At 56.7% G+C, this 17,677-nt stretch overlaps 1 protein-coding gene across 1 annotated transcript in view; it reads left to right on the forward strand.

Annotated features, from left to right (window-relative positions):
* Positions 1–17,677, forward strand: part of CPXM2 (carboxypeptidase X, M14 family member 2) — a 115,024-nt gene that overhangs the window by 36,868 nt on the left and 60,479 nt on the right. The window contains exon 4 of the mRNA XM_070058297.1: positions 863–1,002. Coding sequence (XP_069914398.1) covers positions 863–1,002 — 140 coding nt within the window. The remainder of the gene's footprint in view (positions 1–862; positions 1,003–17,677) is intronic.

Consider the following 17,677-nt stretch of genomic DNA (forward strand, 5'->3'; position numbering starts at 1 on the left):
ATGACTTTAACGTTAGCAAATACTCACCAGATAAACTTGCCCTTCAATACCCAGCTCACCTATCACCCTTGCCTTGGAACCTTCTAGGCCTGGTCTCCCCAGTCTCAGGTAGATATGGCATCCTTGAAAGCTCCTGTGGCATTGGCCCATATTCCTGAAAGAGCACACGCCACGCTGTGTTCTGGTTCATCTTAGTGCCTGCCTTCCTGCCTGGGTGGTAAGGTTCTGGGAGGGAGTGATTCACCTCTGCACCCCAGCACCTGGCAAGTGTGCATGGGGATGCAGGAGGCCGTGTGTGGTCAGGGGGATGAGTACTAGGGGCACTCATTAAATTTCAGCTCTCGTGGGACCCACGTGGTGGAGAAGGGGAGACATCAGCATCCTGTACCTGAGTGCTGATTTCTCCACTTCTGATCCAGCTCTCTGCTGTGGCCTGGGAAGGCAGCAGAAGATGGCCCAAGTGCTTGGGGCCCTGCACCCACGTGGAGACCGGATGGAGTTCCAGGTTCTTGGCTTCAGCCTGGCTGTTTGCAGCCATTTGGAGAGTGAACCAGCAGATCAAAGAGCTTTCTTTTTCTCTGTCTCTCCCTATCTCTCTGTCGCTCTGCTTTTCAAATAAATAAAAGTTTTTAAACAGCTTGTGTCTCACATTGGGCAAGAACCCCCAGGGGGTGTTTCCAAGCTGCGCCTGCAGGGCAGCCCCCTTCGTGTGTCAGAATGAGGTGGTCAGGGCACCATGACCTTTTCTCTCCCCCTTCTCAATTTCCTCTCCACCCCCTCGCCTCTGCACCCTCCAGAAAGGATCTGTGTGCATGCTCCTCCCTGCAGGGGTTCTGAAGAGCACCCGTGTCTCCCTCTGCAGGCCGGGATCAATGAGAATGATTTCTACGACGGGGCATGGTGCGCCGGCCGCAGTGACCTGCACCAGTGGCTGGAGGTGGACGCCCGGCGCCTGACCAAATTCACGGGCGTCATCACTCAAGGAAGGAGCTCGCTCTGGCTGTAAGTGGGCCTGACCTGAGCTCTCGTACTCCGTGACTTGGTGTGTGTGTGTGAGGGTTTGGTTGGGCACAGGTGAGTTGCAGGCAGGTGCCTATTCAGCAGGAGATGGTCAAGGGAAGAAAACGGGATGGGGAGAGGAGGCTGAGCTCAGAGCGGACCCGAGTGTGGCTGGGGAGGTGTGTCTCTCACAACACCACCCTCCGCTGGGCAGCAACAGTGGGCAGGGCCCACCTGGCAGGTTAGCTGGAACCGGCCGATGGCGGCACCACAGTGCTGCCGTCTTGGATTAATGGCAGGTTGTTGGCAGCCTGAACACGGGCCATGGTGGGAACTCTGGACAAGCAGCAAGGGCAGTCCTGGGGTGGAGATGTGGACGCCCGGATGTGGGGAAGAGGCTGGGAAGCCTGCGCAGGTTCCCAAATGGAGGGCCACTGGGGAAGCCGGGCAAGTGCAGGCCGACCCAGCCCGAGGCCCGGGGATGTGGCAGAGCCCACGTCTCAGAACTGGGCTTGGGCTCCAGGCAGGGTCAGTGGCAAGAATGTCCCTGATGGTCATTCCAGAGAGGGGGCTGCAGCCCTGAGGCGCCCCAGCTCGTGGTTTGTGCGTCCAGTGGAGTGTTCTTCAGCCCTACAGGGGAAGGTCAGTCTCCCTACAGGGGGAGGTCTACACCTGGGTGACCCTTGGGGACATGGTGGCAAGTGCAATGAGCCAGACACAAAAGGACAAAGGGACACATAGGGCATGATTCCACATACAGGAGGACCTGGAGTAGTCAGTGCTGGAGACAGGGAGGAGATGGGCGGTTGCCAGGGGCTGGGGCAGGGGGGTCAGGAGCTAGAGTGGTGGGGGCAGAGTTCCAGTTGGGAAGATGGGACGTTCTGGAGACAAAGGTGGCGTTGGCTGCAGATGGGTGTGAAGGTGCTCGGAGCCCACAGCTGTGCGCCTGCCGTGGTTGCAATGATACTTTTCTGTTACATATATTGTGTGACAATGAGCAGATGTAGATGCACAGAGGAATCTTGTTACGGACTGCACCCATCTTACATACCCAGTTGTGTTCCTCTTTTCCTGGAAGGCGCAGGTCGTGTTGTTCATAGTGGTGCTCAGGGCTGGCCCTCCTCCCGGTCCCAGTTCCCTGCTGCCACGTGTTGTGTGGCAGGAAGCATTTTCATCCGTTTTGTCCTCACTGCAAGTAGAATTTCCTGAGCTGAGATGAACTGTGCATTTTGGCAACGCTGGGTTATGTATTCGTGCCACTTTGTGTATCCCATTTCGTATGTGTTCGTCTATGCCGGTTTTTGCTCTGTGTAATACATTTTGCTCTAATTAGCCGCTTATTACCATGACGAATGTTTTCACTGTTTGGGTTCTGAGAAGCAAGAATTTTGGCAGGAGGGAGTTGAGTTGCTCAAGGAAAAGAGAGACTTGGCAAGAAAGACTGGTCTGGGGTGATCCACGGGAAGGCAGGGTTTTGCCTGAGTGCCTGGGATTAGCCTGAGTGGCCACGGTGATTAGCGATCAGGAGTCTGGCTGTTATTGGATTAGAAGATCAGAGGAAAGCAGACGCAGGACATTCCACGTCGACAAGAAGCACAAGAGGGCTTGGGGCACGCGAGGACCCCAGAACAGCGTCTGTCCTTGGCTTTGCTGGGACGGGAACTTCGATGAGGCAAGAAACGGAATTACTTTCTAGAGTCGGAGTGTTTCTTTAATGCCTGGCCTTGTTGCAAGTCAGATGACTCAACAGGGACAAAGACAAGACTGTCGTGTGTTAGGGTCGTCCCCGCCTCCTGGGACTCTGCTGTCTCCACTCGGGACCGAGGAGGAAATGCAGCGAGGGTGCGACTGGGGTCTGCGCCTTCCTCCCCTGGAGCACGCGTGGTGCAAGAGGCATCCGACTCTGATCCAGCGGGACCGGAAGTGGATGCTGTGCCGTCCTCACAGCCACTCCCCCTTTCTCTCAGCTGCAGCCCTGCCGCCTCACTTCCCAGCCAGCACAACCTGCAGGGTCGCACATTTGGTCTCCGCTTGACCGAGAGGCTGTGTCCCTGGGATCCAGTAGATGCCCTGTGAGTGGCTCCTCACTGCGTGGGTGTCATCATGCAGTGACTCATTGACAGGCCCCCTCATGCTGCACGGTATTGAGTTAATGACCGTGTGACAGTGTATGCTGTGAGTATGGTGGCGGGGAGGGGGGCTCATGGAGACGTCAGAGAAGGGCGCTAGCAGAACAGGCTTTGGAGTCATGACAGGGCTCTTGGCTCTTGCAGGTTATGAGGCCTCCCTCCTCTGAACCTTGGTTTTCCATTCCCTAAAATGGAGTAACAGTTCCATGTCACAGAATGGTGTAGCGGGGCTTGGCTGAGATTCTGTCATCAGTCTGGACGTCACAAGCAGGTGGTAATTAGTGCTCAGGAGATGGGGGTCCCTCCCCTCCACCCTCCTTGGGTGTGTCTAGTCAGCTTTATTTTAGCTACAGATCCGTCTCTTGGACACAGTATCTCTTGGAAACATTGAGACAACACGGACAGGTGAGGCTGCTCTGTGCAAATCTGGGGGTAGGAGGGGCGTGGCCTGCCCGGCCCCACCTCCCTCTCACAGGACCGCCCCCGACAACAAGTCCAGGGAAGTGTGGGTGGGCAGAAGTGGACCGGGCAGCTACCCCCCACCCCCGACTCCCCTGAAAGCCAATCACTGCTTCCCACGTCCTGCAGGGCCACGAGCCGGTGCGGAATTCAACACAAGCAACGGCAGAGGTGGAAAATTAGGATTTGCTTTTTCCTGTTAGGTGTGCAAAAGGGTCCTAATCTCAGAGAGTGTTGCCTGTTGTTAGTGATTTTTTTTTAAAGATTTATTTACTTATTTGAGAGGCAGAGTCACACACAGAGAGAGACAGAGAGAGAGAAGGAGAAATCTTCCATATGCTGGTTCACTTCCCAAATGGCCACAACAGCCAGGGCTGGGCCAGGCGGAAACCAGGCACTAGAAGCTTCTTCCAGGTCTCCCACACGGTGCAGGGCCCCAAGGACTTGGGCCGCCCTCTGCTGCTTCCTTAGGTGCATTAGCAGGGGGCTGGATTGGAAGTGGAGCAGCTGGGTCTCGAACTGTTGCCAAATGGTTTACCGGCACTGCAGGCCACAGCTTTAACCTGCTGTGCCACAGTGCTGGCCCCATTAGTGATGTTTCAGAAGTGGGGAGGAAAGGGGTCCCTGGCCTCTCAGAGTTTCCTAGCCAAGTTGATGCTAAATCCACAATTCCAGGCTTAACAGTTCTTCAGAGAATTCACACTACTTGAAAATAATAAAATACAATTGTTTTTACAACATTGACTCATGTATATTTTCCACCAATATAAGTTACCTCGCTCACGCCACTGCAGTTTAGTGGCAAGTTAGCATCCCAGTAAAAACCAATCTTTAATTTCCCTAGTGACAGAGTATATTAGATACGAGCGTTACAAGTACCACCGTGTGATGATTGAAAAGTTAATTATTGTGCTTGAGGTGATGGCCTGGCAGAGATACAGGCGCCGTCAAGTGGCCGGCGTCCGTATTCTGGCTGTCAGAGACGGCGCAGCTCTCCTGGAGGCCCTGCAGATTGGTCCTGCGTGTGCGGCGGCAGCTGGAGCGGTGGGTTCGGCAGGTGAAGGCTGCCCGTGGGCTGACCTTGGGAAAGGAGTCGGGCTAAGCAAGGGGGGAGGGAGCGCTCCTGCCACAGCTGGGCCTGGTGCCCCACTCACAGGGTGGGGCACTCAGCTGAGCACCCAGAAGCCCTGTGTGGGTGGAGTCTCGCAGTGTGGGTGGGGTCTCCCAGTGTGGGTGGGGTCTCGCAGTGTGGGTGGGGTCTCGCAGTGTGGGTGGAGTCTCACAGTGTGGCTCCTCCTCTGAGCATCTGGCCGGGAAGCAACGGAGCAGGTGAGGTCCCGGAGGCAGGACAATGAGGTCCATCTTTTCCATGCTGCTCAGAGCCGGGAGGGGAGGATCCAGGGAGAGGGGCTGGCTGAGGGTGCAGGGTGACACCAGTGGAGGCCCCCCCGCTCCCTGCAGTGGTGCAGGTGGGCAGGTGCTGGGTGGGTTTGGAGCCTCCCCCCGGGTGCATGATCTTGGTCTGGGAGGGGAGGTTCTGAGCAGAGTGTGGTGGGCTTGGGGCTTGGGAAGTTAGAGGACGTGAGATCGTGTTGATGGAAAGCACAGGAGGGTCTCCGTCCAGTTGCACAGGACGGTAGGAGCTGGGCGCGGTGTCCCATTGAGCGCCCAGGCAGTGTGTCCACTGGAGAGCGGGGAGTAGGTGGGGTTGCGGCTGGAGGGCATCGAGGGACCAGGCCGCTGGGGGTGCTGTGAAACACGGATTGCGTTAGGAGCCGAGGGTTGCAGGGCTGGGGTCTGGGGCTGGTGGGTGCGAATTGCAGAGGGCAGTTTGGGAGCCCCTGGGGGAGGCCTGGCCATGGAGGACAGAGGAACAGCACAAGCGGTTCCAGGGGTGGTGACAGTGGGATCCGGGTGCAAGAGGCCACAGGTCAGGGAGGAGCAGGTGCCCTGCATCAGGTCCTTTGCTGATCTGTGGCTCCAACACCCTTGGATTCCTAGGCGGGCCTGGGCTGAGGAGGCAGCTGGAGAGATGGCAGGGTCTGCGGCAGAAGGAAAACGGAGATGAGGCTGAGACTGAGGCTGGTCCAGGCCCAGGGACCGACTGCGACCGCCCACCGCCCTCCTTCACCCAGGGTCTTTCTCCACAGCAGGAAGGATTCCAGCCAGGTCTGGCTTTCTGCTCCCTGAGGACCCATCCTGGCCTCTTCCACGCCCACGGCCTCCCTGGCACTGTGCCTGTTGCCAAGATGGGAAGGGCAGGGGCACGGGGCTGTGCCAGGAGTGCGGGAGGGTGCCCGGGTCCCCTGGAGCAGGGCAGAGAGGGAGGCCTGCAGGCGCCCCATGGCCTCTCCGTCCCCGGCGAGAGAGGGCGGTGTGTTTCCAGAATGTGTCCCGCTGTCTCCCCGCTCAGAGGTGCAGAGCAATGCTTGACACCTGCAGGGGCGGGAGAGACAGTTCCTAACCGCTTTGAATTATGCCAGTTCCTGGTGGTTTCCTGGTGTCAGGCGATAGGAGGGTTTCAGTGAGGAGGTCTCCAAGTTCAAGTCTAAGGCCGGGCATGGAGCCGCTTCTTTGATGTTAATTTTCGAGCTCACGGGGGTGGCGTTTTGGAATTAAACAGCATCTCGCAAAGGGCTGTCAGGCTCGCCCTTGTGTTTCTGGGGCCTATGAGTAAGTATGGAGACCTCTGACTGTTAACGTGGCTAATGTGGAAAACGCTCAGAGCTGTTCTCGGTAGGAAGCACCAGCCTCCTGTTCCCGGCACCTTCTCTGTGAAGACGCCCGGTCCCCTTGTGGACAGAGTGAAGGCTGTGGAAGACCGGAGGTTGCCACCTGGGCCTTGCAATGCACCGTCCTCCCGGGGGGGCTCTGTGTGTGCCTGGTGTCAGCCCAAGGGATGGAGAGGGCGGCAGAGGCGTTGGCCACCAAGCAGATGGCTCCTTGAGGAAGACTGCGCTGTGGCTGACCTGGAGGAAGGGCCATGAGCGCCACCCAGGGTGACCTCTGGAAGCCGGAAGAGGTCAGGGAATGGATCCTGCTCTGGGGCCGTCAGAGGGACCCAGCCTGGCCGATGCCTTGATTTTAGGCCTTCTGACCTCCAGAGCTGGGGACGATACAGTGGTTTTATTTTTTGTTTTATTTTTTTTTTTTTATTTTTTGACAGTGGACATTGAGAGAGAGAGAGACAGAGACAAAGGTCTTCCTTTGCCGTTGGTTCACCCTCCAATGGCCGCCGCGGCCGGCGCACTGCAGCCGGCGCACCGCGCTGATCCGATGGCGGGAGCCAGGTACTTATCCTGGTCTCCCTTGGGGTGCAGGGCCCAAGCGCTTGGGCCATCCTCCACTGCACTCCCTGGCCACAGCAGATAGCTAGCTTGGAAGAGGAGCAACCGGGACAGAATCAGGAGCCCCGACCAGGACTAGAACCCGGTGTGCCGGAGCCGCAAGGAGGAGGATTAGCCTAGTGAGCCGTGGCGCCGGCAATACAGTGGTTTTAAATCAGCCAGTTTGCAGCAGCCATGGAAAACCAACTGTGCTCGCAAGTGCACAGTGTCCAGGACCCACGAAAGCCCTGACGTGGCCTGGTCAGCCCGGCCCCAGGCCAGCCCCATGTGCCGCGTGGTCAGCCACGTTGGCGCCTCCAGCCGTAGGCAGCGTCTGCCAGGCCTGGAACGGGAGCGGGGCCAGCTCTCCACTCCATTCTCTCAGAGTTTAGAGGCTTTTCCCTCTTGGTGCTTCTGTCCTCCGTCCCTCGAGTGGCTGCTGCAGATCTGCAGGCTCTCAATGCTTCCTCTTGCTGGGAGCTCTTGGCTGGGAGCTGCTTTGCCCCGCACCAGCTTTATCGCCACTTGGCTCCCGAAGTGGCATTTCCGCCCCCTCTTTCCCTGGTGGATGTTTCTGCTGGAGGTAGCGGAAAATAGACAATATTTCTGAGTTTATGACTTTCCCTCCTAGGGCCTGCGCTCTGGGAAAGCCATGGTAACTGGTTCAAAGTGCAAAAATCCGATAAATCGATGGGCTGATGTTTCACACAGCGCCCAGCACTTGGCTGTGTGGTGACAGTCCCAGCAGGGAGCAGGGGGCCAGCGAGAGAGGGAGAGTGAGGACGAAACTCACTCGTGTTCTTGAGTGTGGTGTGTGCCTGTGCTTGCTGTAGACAAGAGATAAAATCACTTTGCTCTCCACACGTTGTTTCCTGAAGCCGCTCACAGCAAGTCTAGACCTCTTGGGATCAGCAGTCCTGTCTCAAGTCAGAGCTCAGCCCCAGGCAAGCTTTGAGCCTGCCAGGTTCTTGGATGGCAGCCCTGTCAGGTGGTGACGGACGGGCAGGGGAAGCTGCCAGCCTCCTCACCGCTCCCACGGAGAACTGGCCTCAGGAGGAGGAAGATGTCTTGGGCTCTTCCGTCTCTAATTGCAAAGAGATATGCTGGCTTCCCCTCGTGGGGGTGGGCGAGGGCAGCCCCTCGTGGTGCTCACGAGTGGGGGGTGGGAGTGATCGGCGGCTCTTTCACAGGCTGGAGAACCCACATCCCAGGTGCTTGGGGCCAGAAGAGTTCCAGGTTGTTTATTTTTTGGAGAAGATTTGCACTTACGAGAGCAAACCGAGCCATGCTGGAGATGGACCCAGGTCTAAACATGACTGTGACTCATGGAGGTTTCTGCAGGAGCCTGCGGGGGATTTCACGCAGTGTTTCCAGTGCACCTGCGTCTGACTGTGACCCATCCCACGGGGCAAGTGTGGGATTCTCCACCTGTGCTGTCACGCTGACATTCAAAGATGCAGGGTCTGGAGCATTTTTGATTTTGAATTTTCCCTGCTCAGTGTGTATGTGCTGGGCTTTGCTCGTCTCCCACCTCTCGTGGTGTTTGTTGGAGCCCACGGCGGTTGCTTGTGGGAATCTGGGGAGATTCTGCTGTGCGGACTCAGCCAGCGAGGCCAGGTGCTGTGAAGCTCGGAGCACAGTGCCCCTCGGTGCCCCACGGTGCCCCACGGTGCCCCACGGTGCCCACGTCTTGCCTGGGGCTCGGTCGGCTTTCTGTTGCTATAACAAAATGCTCGCAGTGGGAAAGAGGTTCACTCAGGCTCACTGTCCTTGAGGCTGGGGAGTCGAAGAGGAGGCAGGTGCGTCTGGCCAGGGCCTCGTTCTGCTTCAACTCTTGGCCCAAAGTGGAAGAACGGTGGCTCCTGGGAAGAGGTGGCACATGAGGGGTGGCCTTGCTTTGTAAGCAGTCCAGTCCCAAGAGCGCCAGGACCCACACGTCAGTCTGTTCATGACCCCGACACCCCCGTGGGAACAGACGGTGGCACCTGTGTCTGTCCAGTTAGTTCTCTGGGCCTGGAGATCCTCAGATTTCCCCCAGTTGTCCGCTTTCTCAGCGCTTTGCTTAGGGTCGCTTTGCCTGTGCAAAAGCTTTGAAAGTCCACACAATTGGCATCATCAGTCTTAAGGTTTATGTCCTACTTATGAAGGCCTCACTCCTCCTAAACGTACGAATAATATCCCTTTCTTTCTTCTAGCACTTTCATGATTCCCGTTTCAGCACTGAGGTGTTTTAGCCATCTGGAATGTATTCGGGTATGGAGTGTAAGTAATAGATCAACTTTTTTTTTCTCAACTGGGCATCAGGATGTCTCAGAACTATTTATTATCATCTGATTTTCTCCAGCCAAAGTGCTGCCTCCGTGATACCCCGAACTCCTGGACACTGTGGTGTTTACATCTGGATTTTTTTATTCTGTTCCGTTGCTCTGTCTTTATGTGCCAGTATCATGCCTGCTGTAATTATTATAATGAGAACGTGTTCATTATCTTGTAAACTTGGTTCTTCCTTCTTAGTTCCCTGGCTTTGTTTTTTTAAAGAAGTTTTATTGATTGATTGAGTGATTGATTTGAAAGGCAGGAGAGAAAGGAGAGAGGGAGGTCGAGATCAAGATCTTCCATCACTGGTTCACTCCCCAAATGCTGAGTCAGGCCAAAGCCAGGAGCGTGGAACTCAATCCAGGTCTTCCTGGAGGGTGGCAGGGACCTACGCACCCTGTTGTCTCCCAGGACGCGCACTAGCAAGAGGCTGGATCAGAAGCACAGTGGTGACTGGCACCCAGGCACTCTGGTATGAGATGTGGGGGTCTTAGCAGCAGCACCAAAACTCGCCCCTCGGGCTATTCTTGCTGTAAGTTTTGTGTATGAACTCTCCTGTGAGGTCCAGATTATCCTGGGAAGAGCTTCTGTTGCTGTGTTAGGAAACCGGATTAACTTGGGGAAGGGGCAGAAAGGGCATCCCGGAGATCCCGGAGATCGGAGAGTCCTGCTCTGTGAGGACATGGGGTTGGCGTTTGTTTTCCTTTGTTCAACTTCTCCTTCACGTTGTTTTGAGTTTCCAAAAACTGATTTTTTCCCATGTGGATCTCATGCATTTCTGTGTTAGCTGCATGTTTAGTTTTGTAAGAGATTGCCAGATGTGTCCCCGAGTGGCTGTGCCTCTCGTAGCAGCCCAGTTACTGTGCGTCCTCACCAGCCTTCGGTTCTGTCACTGGTTTTTATTCTAACTGTTCTGATAGGTGTGCAGGGATGGCTCACCACAGTCTTAATTTGCATTTCTTTAATAGTTGGTGGTGTTGAGCATTTTTTTTTTCCCTTTTTTAAAGCTCCAGCTGTTGTGGCCATTTGGGGAGTGAACCAACGGAGGGAAGACCTTGCTCTCTATCTCTCTCTCTCACTGTCTGTAAACTCTACCTGTCAAATAATAAAAAAAATCCATTAAAAATCAATAAACCTTAAAGAAAAAGGGAGGAGCATGCTTAGAAAAAAAATAAAAGAACTTTGCACGCTCTGTGTGACCCAGAGTACGCGATTTGCGTTCGTGTGCTCCGATGTCCTCATCTGTGCAATGGGAACAATCCCGTGCTTATCCCTTCACGCTGATTGGGTGGGATGAAGCCAGTGCGGTAGTGGGAGCTGTGTGTGCAGGCGTCGGCCCCTCGCCGCCGGCCACAGTCGCACTCCGATGGCCCTGATACCCAGCTGTGCAGGGAATGTGGTCACCAGGTCGCTGCTCCCACGGGATGCTGCCGAGCCCTGTCCCCCAGCAGGGCCGCTTCTGCAGTCTGACGCCCTCCGGTCCTGCAGAGTTGCGCACTGGAGGTGAGGAAGCTGGTTCAAGCAGGCTTCACAAAACCCAAGCCTCTGGGCCAGTACACCCCTGAAACTGACAATAACGCTCATCAAGGCGTGTGCAGAGCTCAGCACGGGCCCGTCCTGAGTTCAGGAACCCAGAGCACCCTGCTTTGTGCCACAGGTGCAGGGGCTTGGAAGGGTGTGGCTGCTGTGTCGTGCTTGGGGATACCGGGGTAGATGGACCCCGTCGCCTGAAGGCGGGGCAGCGTGAGCACCTGCCAGCCTTGGGGAAACGGGATGCCACACAGGACGGCTTGCTGGGCTGCTCTAGTTGTTCTTTTGCACAAAGATGGTACACAGCTGGGCAGTCAGCACTTCCGAGGCTGAGCACGTGGCTCAGGTGAGTGGAGAGGGAAGAGAGGGGGAGAAGAAGCGGAGAGGGAGGAGGGGGACAACAGGCACTGTGCACCGCGCTGTCTTCTCCCGTGGCCTCTGCATTCAGCTGAGGCAACATTCTCCCTCTGGCTGCCGGCACTCGGTGGCGCAAACACCATCAAGCCAGGCAAGCCTCCAGCAGGAGCCAGGATGCCTTTGGCCTTATGCTGGCACTATTGCTCTCCTTCCCGGCCTGCCTCCCCCCCTCCAGTGAGCACACACACGCCCCCTGTGTACGTGGGTGGGGCACGCGGTGTGAGAAGCCCACGTGGTACGTAGCGAGTGTATTCTGCACGTTACGTGGTCAGTTCTGAATGATGCTGCAGGCAGAATTAGGTCCAGTAGATCCTAGGTCCTGGTCAGTGTCCAGCCACATGAGTGGAAATTTCCAAACCACATCTGGACATTCTGATTTGGGAGGAAGAAACTCGAGTAGGAAAAACACAGTTCCCCGAAGCGCAGGCTCGGCCTGCCTCTTTCCCTGGTACTGGCGAAAGGACAGTTGGATTCCTGAGCGCCTGCTGCCGCGTGTCACTCAGACGGGAAGATGGCAGTGTCGCTGTGAAGGACCACTATGCAGATGCTGCGGTGCCGCGTCACCCCGGGCAGTTAGGGCTTAGCGCACCCCCCCCCCCCCCCGTCACCGAGAACCGCTGCCCCCAGAGGCGGCGCTGCTCCTGGGGGGTCTCTGAGCCGCGTTCTGCCTGCACAATGCTGCCGTGGCTGGCTGCTCTGCGCAGGCCCCTCGACCGCTCTCCCCGGGTGCGTTTGGCTCCCTGGGTGCCTGGTAGGAAGCTCCCCATTTTCTATCAAGATCTCTGTCTCCCGGGGGAGAGTTGCGGTCCCATAATAGCTTCAATCCCGGTTGAAGGAAGGGGCGAGCCCATGAGTTTTCCACACGTTGTTGAAAATGAAAAATCTTTGCCAAGCATCACAGAAGTTGCTAATTTCTTTTCTTTTTAAATATTCTTTTCATCTCCAGTTTGTCTTTCAAGTCTGTCTGAAAAATAACGCGAGGGCAGCCACAGAGTAGCCAGTTGGCAGCCGGTTCAGAGCGCCGGCAGGGCAGCCGGCCGGAGGCTCCCCAGCTGTTGCCATGCAGTCCCCTGGTGCCTCCAGGGCCCTGGTGGGGCTCTTCCCTCTCCACAGAGGAAGAGGAAGGAGGAATTCTGCCCTCAGTCCTGCTCTGGTGACGGAAATCGGCCTGGATTCTCGCGCGCACTGGGAGAAAGGACCCTGCAGTGAGCAGAAACACTGACAAGGCCCCAGAGCCCTGCGGGGGAAGTGGGGGGCAGAGACGAGAGACGTGTGTCTGTGACGTAATTACTCAATTCTTTGCTGGTTTGGAAAGCCCTATAGCAGTGCCTAGGATTAACAGTAGGAGCGCCTGTCTCAGCCCTTCTGCTGTTTGCTCTGTACCGTTTTTCCTAAACTCTTTGCCTCTGCATACAATGAGTTCACTGCTTTCGGTTCTTTTAAATCCGCTGTTACCGCCCCATGTTTGCTAAGACAGGCGGGAACCGGGACTTCTCACTCACCTGCCTCCTGCACACGTTCCCGTCCCTTGCCTCGCTCCCTCGCCCTCTCCATCATTCGCTCTCTCCTCCCTCCTCCTCCTCAAGGGTTGGGTTAAGGGCTTCCCTTACATCGGCACTCAGGGTTGCATGGTCCTCACGGCTGCATCACCGATGCACCGCCATCGCGCTTCCTCGCCTGGGCGCCGAGTGCTTTTCCTGGGGTGATGAGCTCCCCTCCTCAGCGCCTTCCTATGGACCTCTCCCCCTGCCTTCCCCCACAGCCCCATAGGCGAGAAACTCCCCCTGAATGACACGGGAGGGGTCTGGGTGTGCGCACAGTGCCCAGTGCAGGGCAGGGTGTGGGTGTGTGCACAGTGCCCAGTGCAGGGAGGGGTGTGGGTGTGTGCACAGTGCCCAGTGCAGGGGAGGGGTGTGGGTGTGTGCACAGTGCCCAGTGCAGGGCAGGGGTGTGGGTCTGTGCACAGTGACCCAATGTAGGCAGGGGTGTGGGTGTGTGCACAGTGCCCAGTGCAGGGGGGTGTGTGGGTGTGTGCACAGTGCCCAGTGCAGGGGAGGGGTGTGGGTGTGTGCACAGTGCCCAGTGCAGGGCAGGGGTGTGGGTCTGTGCACAGTGACCCAATGTAGGCAGGGGTGTGGGTGTGTGCACAGTGCCCAGTGCAGGGGAGGGGTGTGAGTGTGCACAGTGCCCAGTGCAGGGCAGGGTGTGGGTGTATGCACAGTGGCCCAGTCCAGGGGAGGGGTCTGGGTGTGTGCACAGTGGCCCAGTGCAGGGCAGGGGTCTGGGTGTGTGCACAGTGTCCAGTGCAGGGAAGGGGTCTGGGTGTGTGCATAGTGCCCAGTGCAGGGAAGGGGTCTGGGTGTGCGCACAGTACCCAGTACAGGGGAGGAGTCTGGGTGTGTGCACAGTGGCCCAGTGCAGGGGAGGGGTGTGGGTGTGTGCACAGTGCCCAGTGCAGGGAGGGGTGTGGGTGTGTGCACAGTGCCCAGTGCAGGGCAGGGGTCTGGGTGTGCGCACAGTACCCTGTACGGGGGAGGAGTCTGGGTGTGTGCACAGTGCCCAGTGCAGGGGAGGGGTGTGGGTGTGTGCACAGTGCCCAGTGCAGGGAGGGGTGTGGGTGTGCACAGTGCTCACTGCAGAGCAGGGGTCTGGGTGTGCACACAGTGGCTCAGCGCACACACCAGCCACTCGCCCTTCCGTTTTTTTCGTGAGAGCGTCTGGCCTGAGCTCTTGGTCGCAGGCTGACTGTGTAGCTCTTGCCCTTCACCCCTCCCCTTCCAGCCCTCCTCCCCCTCCCCGAGCTGTGACCTTTTCTTAGCCCCTGTGTCTGTTTTCCTGTTCACTGTGGCGCACAGCACTTCTGGTCGTGGGTTTGCCCGTTCACTGTGGTGCACAGCACTTCTGGTCGTGGGTTTGCCCGTTCACTGTGGCGCACAGCACTTCTGGTCGTGGGTTTTCCCGTTCACTGTGGCGCACGGCACTTCTGGTCGTGGGTTTGCCCGTTCACTGTGGCGCACGGCACTTCTGGTCGTGGGTTTGCCCGTTCACTGTGGTGCACAGCACTTCTGGTCGTGGATCTTGGAAGGTAACACTTTGGATTCCGTGGATGCCTGGAGATGCATCTTCAGCAGCCGCCCTCTGGATTTGCAGCTCGGAAATACTTTTCCTTAAGAATTTTTCGCAGCTTTCCTGGGATGGAATCCCCACGCTGCGCAGTCCACCCACTTGGGGCAAACCGATCAGTGCTTTTAGCGCCAGGTCGTGCAGTCTCACTGCAGCCAGTTTTGGAACGTTCTCATTATTCCAGAGAGATTGCCGCACCTGCTCTCCCTCAACATCTTGAGGAGTTCGAGGTGTTTAAGCGTTGCCTCCACCGGCAGTGTCACGAGGTGGCGGTCTGAGAGTGGCTGCGCCGCCAAGCGCTGGAGCTGGTCCTCCTCAACGCAGCCTTACGGTTGTTTCTGATTCCCTTTGCTAGGAGCTGGACGGGGCTGTGCCTTATCGTAGCTCGCGTGTGACACGACCTTGAAATATGGAAACTTGCATTTGTCAGTGCTGGGAATTCTATTATTACTTTAAATCTCAGCTCCGTTTCCTCCTGCTTACTTCTTTTTTGGAATTATTATTTGCATATTGAATCTCTTATATTTTTTTTTTCTTTCTGGCTTGAGTTACTTCCTGTTCTTCTTCACTCACCACCTTCTCCAGAAATGCGTTCTCAACAACACTGAGCTAAGCCAGCCCCACCCTTCCCTTATAGGCACTCGGTACTTCCTTTTTTAGATTTATTTATTTGAGAGGCAGAGTTACAGACAGAGAGAGGGAGAGACAGAGAGGGGGGTCTTCCATCCACTGGTTCACTCCTCAAATGGCTGCAACGGCTGGAGCTGGGCCCATCCCAAGCCAGGAGCCAGGAGCTTCCGCCAGGTCTCCCACGTGGGTGCAGAGGGCCAAGCACTTGGGCATCTTCAGCTGCTTTCCCAGGCCACAGCAGGGAGCTGGATCGGAAGTGGAGCAGCTCGAACTGGCGCCCATATGGGATGCTGGTGCCACTGGCGGAGGATTAACCTACTGCGCCACGGCGCCGGCCGCATATTCTTTTCTTGTTTGCAGTTCAACACGTAATTGAATGCTTGATTCAATACTTACTCTGAAATCCCTGCCTAGTTTTTTCTTTTCATGAAACTGTGGACTTTTGAAGACCTGTCCTGTGCCTGGATTTCCCAGGAACTGTTTGAAGACCTGTTGTATGCACGGATTTCGAAGATTTTGCACCAAAATAAGTTTATCTTTAATTCTACTTTTTGTTAACTTTTTTTTTATTTGAGAGAAAGAGAGAGAGAGAGGGACAGATAGCAAGCTCCCACCTGCCGGCTCGCTCCCCGGATTCCCGCCTTGGCCAGAGGGGAGCCCAGGCTGGGAGCTGGAAACTCACCCAGGTCTCCCACATGTGTGGAAGAGACCAGATCTCTGAGCCATCGCCACTGCCTCCTGGGGTCTGCATCAGCAGGAAGCTGGAGTCAGAAGCCAGGTATCAAAGCCGGGTAGTCTGACAGGGGACACGGGCATCGTGACTGCTGGGCCAAATGCCTGCCCCTCCACAAGTACCTTTGCATAGTTAACTACGCAACCTCTGCTCTCCTCACTGGGCCGTGAGCTCCCGGGCTGAGTTTGCTTTGAGAGCTGCTGTGCCCCAGTTCTTGGCACATTCTTGCTTCCTGGTACTGACAAGCATTTGGTCATGGGTGAAGAAATGTGGCTTCTGTGGTGTCTGAGCGAGGTGGGGCTGCACTGGAGAAGGGTGGCACCAGCCAAGGCAGGTGGGTGGTCTCCAGAAACCGGGGAAGGCAAGGGCTGCGGAAGGAAACCAGCCCTGCTGACACGCTGGCTTCGGTCCGAGGACAGCCACGTTACACCGTGTGCTATGGAGCCGTGAAATAATACATTTGTGTTGATTTAGGCCACAGTGTGGAGGTTTGTCATAGCAGGCACAGGAGACTCATCCAACTCTGAGTCTTCAGAGGTCAAAGCCAGAATCCAGCAGGCATAAAACCCGAAGTGGGGGCGCTGTGAGTAGATGCTTCGGTTCACACACTAACCCTGTGCCTACTGGGCACGTGTGCATGTGTGTGTACGTGTGTGCGTGCGTGTGTGCATGTGTGTGCATGCGTGTGTATGCACGTGTGCATGTGTGTGTATGTGTGTGCATGCGTGTGTGCGTGTGTGTGCGTGCGTGTGTGCCCGTGTGTGTGATATGAAATGCAGAGGCTGGCAGGCGGGAGACGTGACTGCTGTGAGCAGAAGGCTAGGTCCTAGGTTACCTGGCAGGCCTGGTACCCCGTTGCTTACAATGCACACCGCCTGTTCCAGTTCCCGACGTTCCGATTCCTCGTCTGGTCCATGACTTTTCTTAAGAAGCTTGACAGAGGATGGGATCGTGTTTGTGGTGCAGCCACTGTTGCCCTGGACACCAGGGTCGACGCGTGTGTCTGGGACCCCACTTAACGGTCACAAATGTCGGGAGCCGCAGTGGAGTGCGGGTGCTGAGCTGTGCTGATCGCACCCAGTTCTGCCGGAGAGCCTGGTGTATGGTGTTGGGAGAGATTTGAGGAGCAGGGTTCCTGATTCTTTGGCTCTTCTCATAGTCCCATCACAGTGGCAATCGTCTCTGCCCCCCTAAGTCCCAAGCTTCCCTCTGACCGCAGCGGGGACCTCGGCTGCACTGGACCTCCTGCGTCTCCGGTGACTCATTGCTTGGGGCCAGCAGGGCTTCCTCGCAGCACCCTGCCCTCTCCCTGCTATTCCTCATCTGTTTCCAAGTGCATCTGCGTGGACAGGAAATTGTCTCCCCTTGTGATAAATATGCTAGCAAAGCCACGAGATGTAGCCAACCCACCCCAGCATCCTGCCCTTTGCGTCGCCGTTCTGGCCTCTTCGGAACAATGGCCTGAGGCAGGAAACACAGCTACTGAGGTTACGCTGCTCTGCTCTCACACAGCCGCCGTTCCCAGCTTCCCAGGGTGGTTCCTACTCTGCCTCACTCACACGGAGCAAGGTCCATGTTTGAGGGTCCCTGGGCCTCCAGTGAAAGATTTCCAGCCGGGCTTCCTGGACTGGAAGTGCCAAGTCTGGAATTCCGCTGGGTGTGCCAGGTGCCCCAGGGGAGGGGAGGTGGGGGTCAGGCTCCCCCCACCAGAATTTGGGGTCCGACATGTTGGGAATCTCTTCCCCAAGCTTCTGTCTCATCCTCCTGTATCTCATCCTCTCTCTGCATCTCCAGTGCCATGATGGCGAATGCAACTGTGTCCTCACCAAGGTCGCACTTAGGGCTGCAGCTACCTCCTGCTCTCCAATCCCAAGCCCCAGGGAAGGATGTGTCAGCTCAGCACAGGTCAGAGGTTCGGGGTAAGCCTGTCAGCTGGTCACGTCATCAAGGCATCATGATTGGCTTCATGGGGCACCCAACCTGCAGGCTGTTCCTCCGGGGCCAAGGTGCAGGGT

Source organism: Oryctolagus cuniculus, chromosome 15 (genome assembly GCF_964237555.1).
Source record: "Oryctolagus cuniculus chromosome 15, mOryCun1.1, whole genome shotgun sequence".
Classification (NCBI taxonomy): domain Eukaryota; kingdom Metazoa; phylum Chordata; class Mammalia; order Lagomorpha; family Leporidae; genus Oryctolagus; species Oryctolagus cuniculus.